The sequence below is a fragment of the Octopus bimaculoides genome, chromosome 2 (assembly GCF_001194135.2).
Source record: "Octopus bimaculoides isolate UCB-OBI-ISO-001 chromosome 2, ASM119413v2, whole genome shotgun sequence".
Lineage (NCBI taxonomy): Eukaryota > Metazoa > Mollusca > Cephalopoda > Octopoda > Octopodidae > Octopus > Octopus bimaculoides.
The window spans coordinates 128,093,656-128,114,727 of NC_068982.1; the positions used below are offsets into that span (position 1 = coordinate 128,093,656).

A 21,072-nucleotide genomic window follows, 5' to 3' on the forward strand; every position below is an offset into this window, starting at 1 on the left:
CAGATAGCGGAAGCTATCGACTACCTCTAGTTTTTCACCCTGGAATGAGATAGAAGTTGTTTCCTGTTTGTTTGCAGTCTTTATTGCACCTGAACATCTGCCACAAACAAAAACTAACTTGCTAGTTAACCTGCCTTTGATGTTGCTGCACCTCTTATGTGTCCATAGCTTGCACCGGGTACATCTTATAGAGTTACTACCTACTCCTTTTCTACATACTGAGCAGGGCCATCTACCTGAAGGGGTTTGTGTTTTATCTACCTTCCTACTTATTAGGATTTTGGTTTTAGCTAGGTTGACTCTAAGGCCCTTCAATTCTAGACCTTGCTTCCACACCTGAATTGACTGTTAGAATTATGCCATCAGAGAACAAAATACTTGTAGAGCCTCTTATGCCAGACATGTCAAGGGATAGAGGCCAGACTAATATACACTGCCTCTTCCCAGTAGTAAACAGGAGTTTGAATAGGGCCAACACTCCATACCTAGAAAAAGAAAACGATGCTGTAGAAGCATCAATGACAATTTAAAATGAGACTTGGGAGAAATAGTCCTTCCCACCAGAAGACATTAAAATGATGTATGAAATGAGAAGGTCAGTATAACCTAGAGTCGAGAACATTAAAAGAAAATCATTGATGGGCTGTTCTCTGTAGGGAGTGATGGGCTTAAGTAAGACACACATGCATTCATGTGCCCCCTCTATGTTTAGTCCCCACATGGGGACTAAACATAGAGGGGACAATCAAGGACAGACAAAGGGATTAAGTCGATTACATCGACCCCATTGCGTAACTGATACTTATTTAATCGACCCTGAAAGGATGAACGGCAAAGTTGATCTTGGCAGAATTTTAACTCAGAACGTAACGGCAGACAAAATACCGCTAACAATTCTGCCAGTTTGCCGCCCTATGCATTCATGTGTAGACACACACACACACGTGTATAGACAAATGGATACACACACATGCATGCAACAGATTTTTATATAGTTTCATTCTACCAAATTCACTTATCAGGTATTGGTCTGCCCTGGGCTACCTTAGTAAACAAACACTTAACCAATGTGCCATGCAATATGATAGAACTCATGACAGTATAGTAACAAAACAAACTTTGTATCCACACAGCCATGCTTGCATCTGACCTCTGTAACAGAATATTTGACAGCCCCGTGCTGTCAAAAATGATGACTAATTGTAGTAAGTTATATATAAATAAGGTACAAAATATTATTTATCTATTTATTTTCTCTGTAGAATGGTCCCGAGAAACTTTATTAGAAGCTTGGATGACTGATCCTTTTGCATGCTGTGAAAAATGTGGAGTAACCCCTCCACCAAGTCTGTACAGTGATCAGCCAATACTTCCAGAAACTCTCAACAGTCCAACCACTTCCGAACCACCAGAGCAAGACGCTATTGTAAGTTATTTTTTATATCTTAAAACATTTGATTTGTTATTAACATGTGTATTTTCAATGTGTGTGTGTGTGTGTGTGTGTTTAGGTTTGTTTGTAGATTCTCATTTATATTAAGATGGTAGTAAAGGCATAATGTTTACTGAGAAAATCTGTAATTTTTACATCTTTCTTCAACCCCACTCCCTGCACACATGCACACACACCCACACACAATTATTTTTCTTTGAGTAGCTATATAAAAATTATTTAGAGAATTGGTTTGTTTGCTATCTGTCAAGATTTTTCTGAGTTTTACGTCTAATAAAGTTTACATTCCTAATATTGTCAATAAGAAAGTAAACCAAGATTGAAAATAAGCCACCTCCCTCTTTCTCTCTCTCTCTCTCTCTCTCTCTCTTTACCATCCTCTCTCTCTTTACCATCCTCTCTCTCTTCTCTTTCCCCTCATATATGCATGACTCTGTGTGTGTGCATGTGTACATATATCTACATACATACACACACATACACAGTGGACTCTTTATATATGAACATAATCTGTTACAGAGCCCTCTTCATTAACCAAATTATTCATTACGTGAGTTATTGAAATACATATAAATAAGGGTAGTTTGTTCCAAGCCACACCCAAACACCACATAAAGACCTGAAATGATGTTTTATTTGTCCATCCATCAATACAAAATTCATAAATGTATATTTGTGTGTGTGTGCTTGCATATGTCTTGCTTTTGTTGATCCATGGTTATGTTTTAAGCAAAAAATTAGAGAAATATTCAATAATAAATCTCTGAATGAGGTATAAACAGTAGCTGCACGACAACGTGCAGTATATTTGTCACTTAAATGTGGCTAACCGCTAAGGGTGGAGGCTACTGTAGCATGTAACCCCAGGATACCAGGACACCTCCTCCAGCTGGCTATTGACACACTTTCTGTGCCCTATCAGTATTTGCAAATACTGATAGGACACAGAAAGTGTAAATAGCCAGCTGAAGGAGGTGTCCTCCTGGGACTACAAGCTACAGTAGCATCCACCCTTAGTGGTTAGCCACATTTAAGTGGCAAATATACTTCACAAGAGAAATATTATTTTCCATGAAAATTTTTGAGTTAGATGGCATGCATACATGGATGTTACTGAACTGTTTGTACATGCTCTTCCAGCCACTTATATGTGTGTCAACTACTCTTGGTTTTTTGTTCAAATTGTAGCTCATTGAACATAATTTTCTTCAGAAAAGTTGTTTCCATTACAATTTGTTTATACACGTGCATAACCTACTCACAGTTTCTTATTCAAATCCAGCTCAATATGCGAGTTTAATTTTCTTCAGAAAATCCATTCATTATCCAATTTGTTCATTTAGGGCAGTGGTTCTCAACCATTTTTAATCTATAGACCCCTTTTGATTTAGTGATAGTATGTTGTCAACTTAATGTGGCAGTCTCATGAAAGGGAAGGATGCTTGTGTTATTTAGCCCTAGGAAACACCGTTTCCTGTTGGACTTGACACATTTCCTGTGTCCTTATGTTTTCAAAGTGGAGACAAGCACCTCCACCCAGCAAAGCCAGCATCCAGAGACTAGTTTCAGAGTCATTGCTCATCATTAGTCTGCAGTAGCATGGCTTGCTAGCTGTCGATGCCTATCTGCCTTTGAAAACATATATATTTCAAGTGAAATATATTCACTGATTTTTTAAAATAGAAATAATACTGCATAAATCTCTCTGAGAGATTTAGAAATGTATTATTTCCCTTTTGATTACTATTTTATTCTGGTGGACCTCCATAGCCGTTCAATGTGTTTAAATGAGTTTTATAGATTCTTCTTTGGAAATTTCTGTTTTGTTTTTCACATATTAACTTGTGCAGTTTGAACTGTGTAAAACATTAGAGAAAGAAACCTAGATGTTTCTTGCTGTAAATACTTCTAAAGCAGAATTTTTTCAAGAACTCTTAAAATGCTACTGTGGATCTTCAATTTGTTGTTTTGCTTATATGGACCACAGTTGACAACCACTGATTTAGAGGACTGTTTGCATCTGGGAACCCTGCTATATGTGTATGTGTATTTGAAATGTAATTTTCGGGTAACTGGAATAATTCTGTATTAGATTATCACTATCCTCTAATATACTCTTAATAAATAAAAGCTGTAAATCAGTTAAAAATCATTAAAAACCAATTCCCGTAGCTTGCTTTGTTTTTATAGTAAATCACTGCCAACCAGTGGTTTGTAAGTAACTCATTGATCCACTTAAATAATAGTTTATTTGTTATGTTTTGATTTATTCAAGTGAATTACAGTGCAAAGCAGTTACCCATAACAGAGTTCTACTTTTGTAAATTAGATAGGATCTAATGACTTATTGATCTTGAAGATAACATTCAAAGATTAACAGTCGCCTGTTTCTAAGCAAAACGATTCAATAACCATATAAATGAAGCATTGGAAAAGAAAATATAATTGAGGAGAGAGTGATATGGAAGTCAATTACTGGACTATTAGAGATCACGAGGGTTAATATCCTATCAATAACAGAGATGAAAGTGTTTGCTAAAAAGAACAACGAGCTTTATGGTGTGTTGAAAGTTTGATTCCATTCTTGTACAGGGGTGTTAAATTACAATTCATTATTGAAAATACTATAGAAATCTATGACCATTTTAAATAATGTATTTTGTATTAAGTTTAGTTAATGATATTCTTAACAGTGACTGACTTCTGTAAGGGTTACAGTTATTTATTAAGGAATATAGTTTCATTCCTGTGGTTTGCTATTTTCTTTTCCTTAACAAATTTCTCTCCTGTCTCTTTTCAATATCTATTTTTTTAAATATCATCCTTTTTTTGGTTTCTGCTCTGGTTATATCAACATTGCTCATTCAACAATTAACAATTACTAAACTATTTATCATAGCATTTATTTCATGTGTTCTGTTATTAATACTTTTTAAAGCTTCAAAGCATGGAAAAGAATATTTTCATATGATAGATTATGAATATTAGTAGGTACTAGGGCTTTAGTACTAGAACTTAGAGTCTAAACTATGTATTTTTTCATAGAATATTATCTTTCTTTTATTTTTCTGATCTCACCTTTTACATTTCTCCGTATCATATATTTGCAGATGAAACTTCTTTTTAGCTTTTTGTGTTGTGTTTTACACAATGATATATATATATATATATATTGATGTTTTCAGGTAGAAATTTTAAATAAATTACAAATGCTATCATGAACAATTGATAGTTTTGATTAGATAGATTTGGGTATGTTGTCATCAACCTGTTCTGCTACATAATTGCTTAAAGAATCTGATATTGCAGTTTATAGTCTTTGAACCTTCACTAGCTGCAGTGTTCTACATTAAAATGTTGCTAGGCTATTTGTTCAAAGGCCACTGTATTTCTTTGCATCTACAGTGTAGTATTGATATTTAATATTCTAGGGTTGTATCAATAATACTATACTATGCATAATATTGATTTAGCTCATTACTTTCCTTAAAATTTGGTGAAATAAAATTCAGTATGTTTGTCATATAGAGAGATTTAAACACTTTTTCCTAATGTCTTCAGATTTTAAAATCTGTTGGTCTGCAACTTATTATTCAGAAGTAAAATACACAAAATATTTTTAGATTGTAATTCTTCATTTTAATGTTGTTGCTTCAAGAAGTAGGAGAAAACAAGAGAACAGAAAGTAAACTTGTTGAGTACCTTGTAGTTGCAATTTTTTACTTTCTTATTCATTTGACTGTCACTGGTTTTAAATACTTCATGTATAAAAGTGATTGGTTCAGAGAATAATTAACTCTATTCATACTCCACTTATGAACAGTGTTTGCTTTTGTATATATGATTCTGGTAGTGTTCCCAGTTTTCATCTTGTGAAGAAAATGTTATGATAATTGGTTAGCATTCAATAACAAAAACTGTAAAACTACTAAATTACATCGTGAAAGGAAATGAAAAAATCCAGCTTTAATGAAATATAAAATAAGTAGTTTAACTATCATTTTAAGAACTTTTATTCAGTACTTGTATATAAAGTAAGGTAACTGAAAAGAAGACATGGATTTTGAAAATGTTGGCAAACCTAAGCAGCAAAAATATAATTTATTTGTAAATTAATCAAAATGGGAAATAGTGTTATGAATTTAAGAAAAAAATGGAATATGTACAATGGTGATGTGTTTTATCATTCAACTTCAGATATTAATTGAATATGAACTGATAGTTTTGAAAAATGTTTATGAAACTATTGAAATCTAATAGATATGTACCAAACATGAATGTGTACTTTTATAGTAAAAAGAAGAAAAAGCTAAAGAAAATTATGATCTTTTAGCATCTATTGATATTCTGTGACCTACAAGAAACATTTAGTTAACTCTTTCATGTTGAATTCTATTATATTTCATACCTGCTCACATTATATAATTTGACATGGTAATTATGTCATTTGGCAGCAAATTTTTAGTCAGATCTTTAGATTTATGATTCAGAATTTGAAGTCTATTTTCACACACATTCGATACTTGAATGAAAATAGATAAGATTTAAATATAACTCAGAAATGTATGAGTATTTCTATAAGGAATTTAGAATGAAATGATAAAGCCCTTATCAAATTATGCAAAATGAAGCTGTATCAACACTGTGGTAGGTGCTGACATACCAAATGATCCAAAATATTCTCAATGAATTGAAATTTGCCTCTTAGTTGAAGAAGGGAAACAAACCTATCAATAATTATTAACCCTTTAGCATTCTGATTACTCTGTCAAATGTAGTGCTTGTTTATTCACATTGTTTTGAATTAATCATACATTATCACACATGTCACACATTCAAGAGGTCAGTGGTGCAGTTGTTTAGTTTTAAAATGGCCTTAGTGTAGGTGTGATAGGCCAGATCAGGTCAGCTTGTACACAAAATAGGTAGAGTATTCATGCCACAAAAGAAAAGAGATATTTTCAAAAAATGAAGAATTAATTTTATTGGAAATTAAATTTTTATGTTTAAACAGGTGGATAAGGCTGAACCTTATTAGTAGACAAGGTGACAACTACAAATATGTCTCAGTTTATGTAAAAACCTCATCTGCAGAACATAGCCTTTTCAATTATTACAGTTAGAAAACAAAAAAAATTCTGGCCAGTATAGTTAGTTCTCTTAGCTCACTTTTTATATCAACATCAACTCATATTAAACAACATTCAATTTGGAAAGTGTGTGTAGGTATCAAGCCAAGAATAAATAAGAGCCACCAAATTCTAAAATAAGATTAAGAATAAATAAGATGCAACAAATTGTAAAAATCTTCGAAAGATCTCACCATTTATATATATATGTGCACACATGTATAAATGAATAAAATTGTGTAGTTTATGGCAGTTTTTATAAATGATACAATCTCTTGCTTTCCAGTGTGATATATGTACCTGTACATTTATGATGTCAGAAGAACCAGTTCATATGCCTTGTGAGCACCGATTTTGTCGTTCTTGTTGGGAACAGTAAGTAAAGTTACTTTCAGGCTTTTTATTTATTTATACAGGGTGGCCCAAAAGTAGGTTTACAGTTATTATGTAGGCACTTTAAATTTCTTTTAAAACATTTTATTACATTTAAATTTCTATCTTTCAAACTGAAAAGGGAAATTGACAAAATTAACTAAATTAGCATAGAATAATGGTTTCACATTTTTTTATAATTAAGATCTAAACTGTTAATATATGAATGCAAAAGGGGTAGTTGAATAACTGTGAACCTACTTTTGGGCCACCCTGTGTTTGAAATTCTCTCTATAAATTTTTGCTAATATAGTGTGGTGGTGGTGGTGGTGGGAAGGGTCTGTGTGTGTGTACTTATATTGTTTGTGTACATGTATGCATGTGTACATACATTGTGTATATGTGTGTGTGAAGACCTTGAAATTCCTTCTTAGAGATTAATGTAACTAACATGCCCAACTATGGAGAAATATTACCTTTGTTTGGAAACAAGTAAAGGTTGACAACAGGAAATGCTTCTGGCCAAAGAAAAATCTGCCTCAGCAAATTCTGTCTGACTCATGCAAATATGGAAAAGTGGATGTTAAAACAACAATGATGATAATGTAGCACTAAAAGAGATATTGTCACTGTAAAAGCTTAAAACTATTGAAAATTACTATTTGAAGTGGGATGGAATTTTTATGGATTTAATATTGGGCAAAAGAAATAATTTTTCACATATCCCTTCTAAGGTTGTAGGTGCATATTTTATGTACTATTCATGCAGTTTTGGTTACTTTTTTTTCTGATGAACTGTAGTGCACCTGAGCACAGGATACAATAAATTCATTATTATTAAATTCTCCTAAGGCAGAGAGCTGGCACAGTCGTTAGCACACTGGACGAAATGCTTAGTGGTATTTCGCCTGTCACTACGTTCTGAGTTCAAATTCCACTGAAATCAACTTTGCTTTTCGTCCTTTCAGGGTCGATGAATAGTACCAGTGAAACACTGGGGTTGATGTAATTGACTAGGCTCTCTCCCACAAAATTTCAGGCCTTGTGCCTATAGAAGAAAAGATTATTAGATTCCCTTTTTCATGACACATGATAAGTAGAGTTGGTAGGAATTGTAGTGTTTTGAATTGCTAGTTTTGAGACTTTCAAAGTATCAAATATGAAAAGGAAATTAATCTCATCAAACAAACATAGAAATATATTTACCTTTTAACGTTTCACTCCTTAGATTGTTGGGGCACCACTTTGATCAGTTTAGTCAAGCAAATTGACATCAATACTTTTTTTTTTTTTAGATCTGTTACTTATTCTATCAGTCTCTTTTGCTGAATTGCTGTGCTACTGAGGCGTAAACAAATTGACACCAGTTGTCAAGCAATAGGAGCCATACTCACACATACTCATACAAACACACATATAGGCGAGCTGGCAGAAACGTTAGCATGCCGGGCGAAATGCTTAGCGGTATTTCGTCTGCCATTACGTTCTGAGTTCAAATTCTGCCGAGGTCAGCTTTGCCTTACATCCTTTCAGGGTCGATAAATTAAGTACCAGTTACTCACTGGGGTCGATGTAATCGACTTAATCCCTCTGTCTGTCCTTGTTTGTCCCCTCTATGTTTAGCCCCTTGTGGGCAATAAAGAAATAACAAACACACATATATGATGTGATGGGCTTCCACACTTATCCCATCTACCAAATTTAGACTCAGGGTATTGGTTAGTTTGGGGTTATGGCAGAAGACACTTATCCAAGGTGCCATGCAGTGAGACTGAACCAAAAACCATGTAGTTTCAAGGTGAGCTTCTTAACCACCCAGCCATGCCTGCACCTGTTTGAAATGTCACTACTTATGAAAAATTTTTTAATTATTTCCTAAAACTAAAAAAACATTTTGTTTTGTTTTAGCATTGAATAAGATGTTTCTGTGTTTATTATTTTAGATATCTCAATTTAAAAATTCAAGAAGGTGATGCTCATCATATTACATGCCCTGGTTATGACTGCAGTCGACTTGTACCTGTTGATGTGATAGAAAATGTTGTGTCAAGACCCATGGCCAGACGCTATTTACAATTTGATATAAAAGTAAGTTTTTCTCATCACAACCTTACTAAGAAATATCATTTAGTTTTTTTTTTTTTTTTTATAATTATGATTTTATGTACATAATTTTTTTGCTCGTAAAACAGTTCGATTTACAACTGGAACTAATGTAGTTCTTTTTTTTTCTATTATGTTCCATTTTCATCTTGAATATTTTGTGTTGTAATTATTGTAAATTTTGAACTAATGACTAATTTAATTACAGGCTAAATTAATGATAGAGGGGAAAATGTAATTCAAATAGTAACACGCAAAGAAAGTACTAAATTTTGTGGCTTGAAACTAGTTTAAGCATAAACTCTCCATTAATAATCTTATCAAATTATATTATTGCATGTTTGAATATAGAAAAGAATTAGTGAATAGTAACTGACTGACTATTCATTGCACAATTGCAAAATATAGTCAAGTGTTTAATATCTCACAGTAAAATGATGTTCTAACTCTTTTGATACCAACCTGCCAATGATCACTCTTGGTTCTATGATACAAGCTTCCTTTTTAAATGTGATCTAAATTAAAACTGTTCATCAAAATTTTATGTCAATTTATGTTCTATATATTCTAAACACCAGCTTAATGACAGAGATTTTACTAAATTCTTCATTCTTTCAAAATGAATTGAAAGAAATGCAGTATATTTCTATTGTATGGTTACAAAAGGGTTAATGAGTAATCTCATTATCATGGGAGCTGTAATGTTCATACTTTTCACAAGGTCACTATTGTTGTAAGTGATGTGGAAATAGTTAATATTGGAATATAAACTGAGTTGCACACTTCATTTATTGACGGCTTACTCTTTATTTTACAACGTTCTCCTTCATGATTGAATAACTGCATATTTGAATGTCTCACAGGTCAAATCACATGTTAAACATAACAGGCACAAATTTTAATGCAGTAAGGGTCTGCTATACGATAGACAGCAAAGTTTTAAATGAGTGTTTGTGAATATAGATTTGTAGTAGATGAGATGAGCTTTCTTTACACTTTCACTCATTTAATTTGTGTTTGTGTATGTCATTAGATACATCACAGGAAAGTGTCTTAACCAATTTTTGTCTCTCGTCCTTTCTAACACCTCATCGGAGTAATGGGGAGAGAGAAAGTATTCATGTTCATTATCCTAATCTAAGTGTTAAGGAGAGAAGCCTTTAGCTTTCAGCATCATCACTTACCAATACCAAAGTGATATTTAATCATATTTTGTAAAAAATAATCCTTTCTAATATAGGCACAAGGCCTGAAATTTCGGGGAGGAGGATAGTCGATTACATCGACCCCAGTTCTCAACTAGTACTTAATTTATCGACCCTGAAAGTCGACCTTGATAGAATTTGAACTCACAACATAGTGACAGGCGAAATACCGCTAATGATCTGCCAGCTTGCTACCTTCTATTTTGTTAATTATAATGTTTGTGTGTGGACTGAAAGAACACCAGAGTGTGATCTTCACTAATGAAAGGTGTGTTTGTTCTGTTACATATGCATCTTGGTAGGTGATGATAAGTATGAGAAGTGACTGATTGGATTTTCCATTGAGAGCACTGGAATACTGCCATGTGTGTGTGTGTGAATATATCATAGTAGTTGGAATGAATTTGGTGTTGAGTATGGCGTTGCATGTAATTATGCATATTTGTTGTTACATGTGTATATGTTTGCCAGAATATACATATGAATAGATCTAAGCATATATAATTGTATTTTATATATGTTATTTATGAACATGTTTATTAGTTGTCATTGCTAGTAATTTTGTTTGTTGGAGATTGTTTGAAGTGTTTTGATAAACAAAAATTTGGTGGTGACACTGTATTGTTTGTTATTTTGTAGATATATCTGGTGTTTATATCAGGAATATAGTTTTGTATATATGAATGAAGTGGAGTGTCAGAGCTGCTTCTTGTAGACGCATGTTTAGCCTTGAGAGGAATTTGGATGTCTGATCTAAATAGCAGTTGTTTGGAAGTTTATAACTTCCATGTAGACTTTTGGTGTTTTCAATGTAATATACAAATTCAAACACTTTCTCAGTTGTACTATTCCAGGAGTTGTTGCATGTATCTGAATCCATTCATGGTTTTGGTGTTTTGACATATAAACACTTTGTTCTTTTATTGAAGTATCTATTTAAGACTTGCTCTTTGGTTTTGTATAGACTGAGGTAAAGTAAACCTTACATACTGATTGTAACCTATTGTTAAGGATGATTTCTTTTGTGGTTGCTTAGTTACTGTTATTTTGATATTCATCTATCAGTTGTTGTTGGTGAGTGTAGTATTCACATTTTTCCATGTGCAATTGTGTAGACTATTGTTAAGAGAAATGTAGTGGCTAAAGTTATATGTATTGTGTATTGTAGAATATGAATTTGTCAGTGAGATAGTTATTGGCAAGTATATGTAATACAAGAGATTTGAGTTGCTAATATATTAGAAGTGGAACTTTTAGTGAAACCTCTCTTGAGGAGTGTTTTGATGACAGATATTTTATTCTAAATTTCACTTTTGTTATTTATGTATATGCAGTAGTGGATAGGCTTGGTGTAAGCAGAAGTTGTCAATTCATCATCTGAGACACACATTTAAAACCACACATGTTATAGTATTGACATTGAGTGAGTGAAGTTTACTATAGAGTTATCTTCCAGTTCATTTCATAGAGCTTCAGCTTTAATTAAGATTCCTGGTGACAAGAAACCCATTGTCTACTTTCTGACAATAAACAGTGAGTTTATGTATTCATGTGGGTCAACATGTTTGATTTTAAAGCTGACATCATAAATGGAAAATGTCAGACTGAGTTGAGAACCTATAGCTACATTGTTAAGCAAAATATGTTTTGTTAGTAGATTGACTGCTGGTACTCTTTCAGCTTAGTACAGTTTTTCACAGCATTTTTAGATAAGTGTTACAGGAGTAGTTTAAAAAGAGAAAAGGCCTAATCTATGATAATGTGAGTATGGTGACATAGCTATAAATATATTCTGGCCAAAATTTGCAAATTGCTTTACTCAGCTTGAGGTCAATTTCTAACCTACGGTTAGTTGAGATGACCTTTTAGTTATTCATTGGTGTCCTTGGAGATTTTTGGTTATTGAGAATAAGGACTTCTCTCTTTCCATATAGATTCCGCATGAATAATAATATCCTCATGTGTCAATATCATATGCAAATGTTATAAACTACCAAAGTTATTAAGAACTTATTAGGAAAGGACAAAATGAGCCTGAAAATACAAACCAATCACAAACTGCATAAGTAAAGCTTTAAGAAATCATTAATGATTGGCTGGTCTGATATTCACTGTAGATTCAGGAGTCAATGAAACATCCTTGATGACATGAGCAGCTCTGTGACTCTGTGAACAGTCATCTGGTTGACTTGTTGTGGCTCATGTGCAGGAGAGCAGAGATCTTGATTCTTTTTGCTTCCATCTCGATACACCTTCTCACAACAGAAAAGACATTTTAATGACACATGCTAGAAAAATAGAACTTTAAATATGCTTGATAGCACTCTTTCTATCACAGACGTTAACCTCTTTAAAGATCAAAACCAGTGTAACAGGACTTTTGCAAAGTACATTCAGTGTTATCACAGTATTATCTACTGATGAGACATGATATTGTAGTTAAAACACTGTATAATGACATCTGTTAAAAGGACGCCCCTGAGGCCAAAGAAATAAGAACCTGCAGTATGGTAGAAGCCATAGCCATTCGTAATAAGTACTGGTAGAATATTCCAATGAAAACCTCAATAAAATTTAAACATAATAGAATTGACATAGTGTTTTGGGACAGAGAAGAGAAACTGTGTACAGTTGTAGAAATCAAAGCTAAAGATCAGTGAAAAAGGAAATACCTCTGCTGAACTATTGAGAAATCTACAGTTACTCTACTCAGATTACAAGTTCAGATTTATACCTTTAACTACTGAGACACTGGGATATGTAACACACCGCCTAAGTATCAATCTTGAGAAATTAGGTTTCTCAAAATCAGAAAGGGGAAAACTGATTCAAAGACTACAGATCACAGCAATCACTGGAACTGTAAAAATCTATAAAACTTTCCAGAAGTTTATCATTTAAATATATACACATGTCTAGACATGCAACTATATGCATGAGAATACATACAAATCTGCACATGCACTGACTCCAAATACTGCACATATACACACATGCATGCATACAAACAAACAAAATCTGTATGCGAATGTTAATATTCCATATTTGTCACTGTTTGAGTGAAGTGATGTTAATGTTGACATCACTTGTTGGCATTTAAAGGCCTGTGGAATAAAAAAAAATAGCCTTATTTGAAGAACAGATATGTGTTGGCGACATACAGAGCACCTAGCTGTGGAATCCTACCTCAAATAGTTCTCTATCCAAACCCATGCTAACATAGAAAAACATGCATTAATTGAATGAACAGTGATCTTTAAACCTATAAAGAATAACTTTATATACGAATTAAATCTATGGTATGTGAGGTCTAACAGTTAAGAATAAAGTCTGTGATCTACTGTCTTCAGTTAAGGAAAAATTCCATAAAGTTATAACTGCTAGAAAGGTGATTCTATTTTCAGCTATTTCTTTGTGAGCCACACTGAGTTAATTCTCATTTATGAAAGGGTTAATTGTTAATGGAGTGTATCTTTGGTGGATGTAATTTATCTATATATAATGTTAGCACATTCAAAACAATTTTTCTCTTGTAACATGTTTGAAACAATTATGTAGCACCATACTTTGCAATAAAATTCAACTTTACTTTATTCAGTATAAAAGTCTCTATCTGGAAAACTTTCTACATTTTTAATAGTTAAACAGTTACCATGCTTCAGTGTTAAAATGTCTCGAATTTTTATCCATCTTTTCATTATTTCTCCTTATTGATATGCACCAAGAACTGATTCACTCTTTAAAAGAAAATAAACTTAACGCACTTGTTACCATATAGGTGGAGAATTCTTAGTGTATTTCAGTTCATGATGACAGTTATATCTTAAGTTTAACAACTGTTTTTTTTTTCATCTTGAAATAATACATAGAAGAAATGGTTTAGAAATTTATCTTGTCAGGAAGGAAGATAGATCCTTCATATAGTTTGAGGTTTCCACTGTAGTTGTTATAGCTACAGCTATTCATGCTATAGCTTTTCAGTACTGCCCACCCCATCATCTAATCAAATCATTTCTCACTATACATTAAGGGACACGCATCAATTTTCATTAGACAAAGAACTTTTTTTTCTTCCCTTCAGCATACTGACATTGCTGTTAGAACCAAAGAGTGAACTCCATTCCATCAATATACATTCATCAGCAATGCAACACAATTGTCTGTTGGTTTAGTTCATATGTTTTTAACTTTTAGTATAGCGTGGCCTGATGGTTAAAGTGTTAGGCTAACAACCATAAAGTCACAGGTTCATTTCTTGGACCAGGTGGTGCCTCTTGTTCTTGAGCAAGACATTTCATTTCATGATGTTTTAGTTCTCTCAGCTGAAAATGAGGAACAGTGGCATCCTGTTCAGTAGGGTATTCATATAAACTCAGTTGCTTAAACACCATGCAAATTGGAAAAAGCCCCAGCTTAATGGGCTTGTAGGTTTGAGACAGACTTACCCTTAAGGAACACTAAGGTTCTTCATCCTACATACCTGAAAAAGTAATAAACTGCTCAAGTGACTTAAAATAGAATTGACCAAAAAGGTTTTAAGATGTACCTAAATAAAAAGCTGGCTCGCATATGTATAGAGAGAAATAAGATGAACAATAAATTTAGGAAGCTAATTATATTTTAATTTATGTATATCATCATCATCATCATTTGATGTTCATTTTCCATGCTGGCTTGGGATGGACGGTTTGACTGAGGACTGGCAAGCCAATAGCCTGCACCAGGCTCCTGTCTGATCTATAGCCGGATGCCTTTCCTAACACCAACCACTCCAGGATTGTGGTGGGTGCGCATTTCATGCGCCACATTAATATATGTATGTGTGGCACAAAGCCACCTCACCCCCTCACTACTACCCCCCTCTCAGCTAAAGTGGATTTTGCCTTGTAAGTTATGTGGTGACCCTTTCAGTGTTGGTGCCATGTAAAAAGCACTGGTAAGGGTTCCACATACAATGCACTGATTATGGTGTCACATAAAAAGCATCCAATGCTCTCTGTAAAGTGGTTGGCATTAGGAAGGGCATCCAGGCATAGAAACCTTGCCAAAACAGACAGTGGATGCTGGTGCAGACCCCTGCCTAACCAGCCCCTGCCAAACCATCCAACCCATGCTGGCATGGAAAATGGATATTAAATGATGATGGTGTGTGTTTGCAAGTGTACCTTTGTCTTAACTTCATGTGACAAGTGTAAGTGAACATCATGCAAGTGATTCCTACTCTTCTGCTGAAAACATGTCTGACCATGGGGAAATATTATCTTGCCTGGAATCAGGTAAGGGTCAGAGATAGGAAGAACCTTCATCCATAGAAAATCTGCCTCAACAAATTCTGTCTGACCTATGCATGGGAAAACAGGCATTAAATGATTATGATGATGAAGAAGAATTATCATTATTATTATTATTTTTCAATAGCCTTATTTTTAATCACATGTTTTCACTGCACTACTGAGCACAGCTGTGTGCCTTGGGTATGTGCTGTGGCTTGTTGTGGTGCTCTTATTTTTACTGTATTGAAAGTGTTTTACATAGCATGTGTGTAGGCAGAAGCGTTAACACGCCAGGCAAAATGCTTAGTGGCATTTTGCCTGTCCTTACGTTCTGGGTTCCACTGAGGTCGACTTTGCTTTTCATCCTTTTGGGGTTGATAAATTAAGTACCAGTGGAGTATTGGTGTCAATGTAATTGACTAGTCCCCTCCCACCAAATTTCAGGCCTTGTGCCTTTAGTAGAAAGGATTATCATTGTTATTACTGATAGTTGTTTTATTTCATATCAGTTATTGTGATGAATATTATTTATTTATTTATTTATTGTTATTATTGTTATTATTATTATTATCATTATTGTTATTATTATTATTATCATTATTATTATTATTATTATTATTATTATTATTATTATTATTATTATTATTATTATTATTATTCAAGAACTATTTCTAAAACAGTTTTCTTTCTCTGTCATAGGCTTTTGTTGATAGCAATCCTTCTATGAAGTGGTGCCCTTACCCAGGTTGTGCTAGAGCAGTTCACCTACCAGAAATTGAAAATAACACAGGATCTAATTCATTACTGTCTACCGTTAAAATACCAGAAGATACTTCTCGAGCTGTTGACTGCGGGAATGGTCATTATTTCTGTTGGTCAGTAACAAAATATTACCTAATCTTCAACTGAAATGTTTTTGTAATTTCTATTTTTCTTTACCTTTTGTTTGTTTCTTTTTTTGTCAATTACATGAGATGATGTCTGTTTATAAGTAAATGACAAGAAAAAATAACAACAGGTAATTAGGGTAAATGACAGCTATTTATCCAAAAATTAATGTAATTATAGTGAAATATTTCTCACCCACCTCTCTCCCTCTCACTGTTTGTGCATGCATGTGCATGTATCTATCAATCTATATATTCTATCTATCTATCTACCTCCCTATCTTTCTCATCATCATCATCATATGTCCGTTTTCTATGCCTTTCTAGTTTTAAATGTGTTGCTGGCTTAACATTTTGATCTCTATTATCTCTTCTCATCTTCAGATGATATTCTTGTTAAAATATAATGCAAAGATCATGGTCATAACCCTTCCTTCTGTCTAAACAATTGGAAAAACTAAAAACAAAACTACTTTAAAATTGCAACATTATTTGTCCTTTGGTACATAATACCAGTGGTTAGAATACCAGATCCAGTTGATAAAATGGTTGATTTTGTTTTAAGTCCTTGGTTTAGCTCAACATTATCACATGAATACAACTGGAGAGGATACACCATATCTACTATGAAAATAGGTTCCAATAAATTATTAACCCTGTAACATTCAGATTACTCTGTCAAATGTAACATTTTATTACCTCTGCCTTAGAGAAGGCAGAGGTATTGTTTTCAGTCATGTTTGTTTGTTTTTTGGTGGACAAGCTATCTCAAGACCCACTGGATGGATTCGGATGAAACTTTCAGGGATGTTTAGCCTCATGACTGGCACGCACTGATTAGATTTTGGGATCGATTCGGTGCCGGACAAGGATTTGGGATTATTTTTCCTGTGCTTTTACTTAATTTTTGAGAGCGATCGTGTTCATTTTTAGTATTCTCGTTTGTGAGAGCAGTCGAATTTATTTCAGATATTCTCGTTTTAAATATCATCTCTGGCTAACCGTTGAGAGGACATTGGTGTTGCCTTGGCAGAGGTTTGCGCTCTCTGAGTGCTCTTGTTAATATTGTTTTGTATTCATCATGCATCATCTTGTAGTTGTGAGACTTCAGTGGTAGGGGTGTTTATTTTTGGGTAAGACTTAATATAGTAGGTGTGAAAAGCTAGCCTATCTAGTTTGACCATAAAACAAATTGACTATTTTGGCTGAATATGGCTGGTTTGAATGTTAAAGGGTTAAATAACTATTGAAATTAAGTGTGGGTGCAAGTGCAAATGTCATATGGGTATGAGATATTTTGGTACAGTCATTTAGGTGCTGCTTATTTGGCATCAATGATTCTACACTGATTGATTTGACATTAGATGCTTTAATCTCTCTCACTCTCCTGTTTTTTATGTGAACATCTACTGATGTTTATATGTATGTACAATGTCACTTTCTCTCCTTCTCTCTCTTTCTCCTCCCACTCTCCCGTTTTTTGTGTAAGCATCTACTGATGTCTTTATGTATGTACAATGTCTCTTTCTCTCGTTCTCTCACTCTTTTTCTCTCTCTCTCTCCTCTCACTCTCCTGTTTTTTGTGTGAGCATCTGATGTTTATATGTATGTATAATGTCTCTTTCTCTTTCTCTCTCTCTCTCTCTCTCTCTCTCTATCTATCTATCTATCTATTTTTTTCTGTATGTGCATGCATATGTGAGTGTTTGTGTTTGCCTCCAGTGCCAAACATATTCTGGCACCAAAACAGGTTGAATCTTCAGTCAGTTGTGCCAGATTGTTAACATCCAAACAGTTGCACCCAATCATTTCATTCCTATGACTTACACAAAATTAAACTGAAAAACTGAACATCCAGAGACTCACTTTTGGGTTCTGTTTCTTATTAGCTGTTTCAGATGGCCTAAACTTTTAATTTTAAACTATATATATTACTTGTTAAATTCCACATTAGTCCTCAAAAAACAAATTTAATTTAACTGTATTAATGTATACAATATCTGTCATTTATATTATATATCCATATTTTTCCATAATTCACATGACTAAATGAAGGGGAAAATAAATATATAATTTTTTTGTTTTGCTCTTTAATATGCATAATCAACTTTTAATCTTAGGATCGAAAAACACAACTAAATGTCAAATTTCCATTTTTCATTTTGGTTAATTAGAAAAAAATATTTTGAGCCTTACGTTATTATCTTTCATTTAGCATATATAGAGTTCTGCATCCATTTAAAATTCTAATTTAGTTTGGTGCATTTCATTATTTACTGCTGAAATTGACAGGGAAAAGATTATTAGTTGTATTTCCTAATTAATCTTATGAACTCAAACTATTTGCAGTTATGATATTTTCTTTTCAAGGTTATATCTCATGGAAGTCAGTGTTTGAGTCCCATGATCTTATAACTTGTAGTTGTATATGGTTACCAGACACCCACCGAATATTTAGAAATTTAAAGTGTAACTAACAAGGTTGAAATTCTTCCAAGAATTTCATTTATGCTAATAAAATGAAATAAATAATTTTCTAAGGGAGTAAAATTACTTAATTGCTAAGTTTACATTTCATATAAAAGCAGGTTATGGTCTAAGATCCTTATCTCTGTAACATATACAGTAGCAATTCTTCATTACTGCTGCACTAACATGTTAAAATGTTGACTTCATTTGTTTGTTTAGTGTCTGTATTTCCATATTAATCTGGATTGGCTAGAGACTTATTTGAGGTCGCATTTTATTGTTAGATGCCTTTCCTGCTGCTAACTCTTACCTGCTTTTCAAGTAACTTATTAGCACTAACATGTTTTACAGGCAACTTGTTAACACTAACCTGTTAGGAAAAGTATTTAGCTATAAAAGAATTCTGAAGACATCTATATTTGCAGTGCCTGGTTATTGAGTCACAAGGCTTTGAAAATTATCTTGGTTTGTACATGCGGACAGAATAGTAACTGGAAATAGCAATGGAAATTACAATTGCATTTCTATGAAGCCTGGTTATATAAATGTGTTAATACAACTTAAATAATGCCCTGGTGATATTTTCCTTTTAAAATCTACATTGCTGTCTCACTTTTTAAATCTCATACATGTATACAGTTCTTTAATAGCAATATTGCCACAGCTGCAGTAGCTGATGTAGTTTTTTTTCTTTTTATGTGATTATTGAATGGAAGATGCATTAGTTAGATTGCAACTTAATAACTCTTATTCTAAAACCTGAATTCCCAACAAGATGTTGTGGGGTTTCTTTTTCAGCTTCAATGATCAGTCTCTCTTCTAACATATTCCATCTACGATGATTCAGTCTTTCTGTATGTCAAAGATTTCATTGACCAATGTGTCCTTTTTTTTTAATGATAAGAGGTAATTTATCAGCTCTTTCTAGCTCCCTCATCCAGTTTCATTGTAAAAAAAAAAAAAAAAACGAAAATATTATTTTATATGTTATTATTAGTTAGTCAGAAAAGATGGGCAATACCCATAGTCCTCAAAGGCTGATGAAACCATGATCTTAACTAGAGGAAACCGTCTCTCTCACATTTTTGCGTCATGACTCTGGAGCTAAACAACATTCTTTAAAATGTTTTTCCAGGGATTAATAATTTATATATATTTAGATATCAGTTAATATATCCAGATTGTTCTTAATCCGAATATAACTGATGAAATTCTCCTGATAAACATTAGCTTATTCTTTGTTACAAAAAAACAAAAGGTAAAACAAACCAAAAATTCTTTCTTAACTTTGATATTTTACAAAATGCTAGTAGCTACTTAGTTAAAATATTTATTGATTATTTGATGTCAAAATTTTAGTAATATTAAAAATGTAATTCTTCTAGGAAAGATCATTTGGGAAGGTGAGTTCAAACATATGTTGCAATGAACTCTTGGATATGAAGATAAACTAGCTTGGAACTTTGAAAGTCATGTGTTGATACACACATTCAAAACTATCATATAACCTTAATTTCTCTTTAGTATATTAACTTCCATTCTCATTAGGGAAAAAAATACTATGTTAGTAATAAAACTTGTGCATTATAACCAATCCTCACAATCATAGCTATACTTTGCCCCTGGCTAAAGGGCATTTCAGTTCTCAAACCTTAAGTTGCCCAGCTACTATTTTATAAGTGTGTCAGCAACTTAATTTGTATAACAACAACAAAAAGAAAAGGTTTATGCTTATTTATTTCCATAAATAACATACAGTTGTTAATTGAAAATATACTCTAGCTTATTTTGTTGATGATGAATATTATTGAAAGTTTATGGATTACAATGGTTTGAAAAATAACCAAACACTAGGTCTAGTATATGGTAATCGTTTTTTATTGTGGTAAAATATAAATGTTGAAATTTGAATCGAAATCGAACCGAATCCGACGACTGGCACCCATGTTAACCTATTCTTCATTGGACACTAAACTCTGCTTATGAAGACCTGTTGGGGCAAGTGAAATTGTAATTGAATCATACTCGATGACTGGCACCTGTGCCAGTGGAGCACTAACAGCACTGTTGAGCATGTTCATTGCCAGAGCAGCTGTCTGGCTTCCGTGCTAGTGACCCGTAAATAGCACCATTTGAGCGTAATCGTTACCAGCATTGCCTTCTAGCACTTGTGCTGGTGGC

General features: G+C 33.3%; 1 protein-coding gene across 1 annotated transcript in view; it reads left to right on the plus strand.

Annotated features, from left to right (window-relative positions):
* LOC106874304 (ankyrin repeat and IBR domain-containing protein 1) overlaps nucleotides 1-21,072 on the plus strand; it is a 304,438-nt gene that overhangs the window by 218,907 nt on the left and 64,459 nt on the right. Inside the window, exons 9-13 of the mRNA XM_052965880.1 lie at nucleotides 1,263-1,426; nucleotides 6,869-6,957; nucleotides 8,898-9,042; nucleotides 16,235-16,410; nucleotides 20,277-20,294. Coding sequence (XP_052821840.1) covers nucleotides 1,263-1,426; nucleotides 6,869-6,957; nucleotides 8,898-9,042; nucleotides 16,235-16,410; nucleotides 20,277-20,294 — 592 coding nt within the window. The remainder of the gene's footprint in view (nucleotides 1-1,262; nucleotides 1,427-6,868; nucleotides 6,958-8,897; nucleotides 9,043-16,234; nucleotides 16,411-20,276; nucleotides 20,295-21,072) is intronic.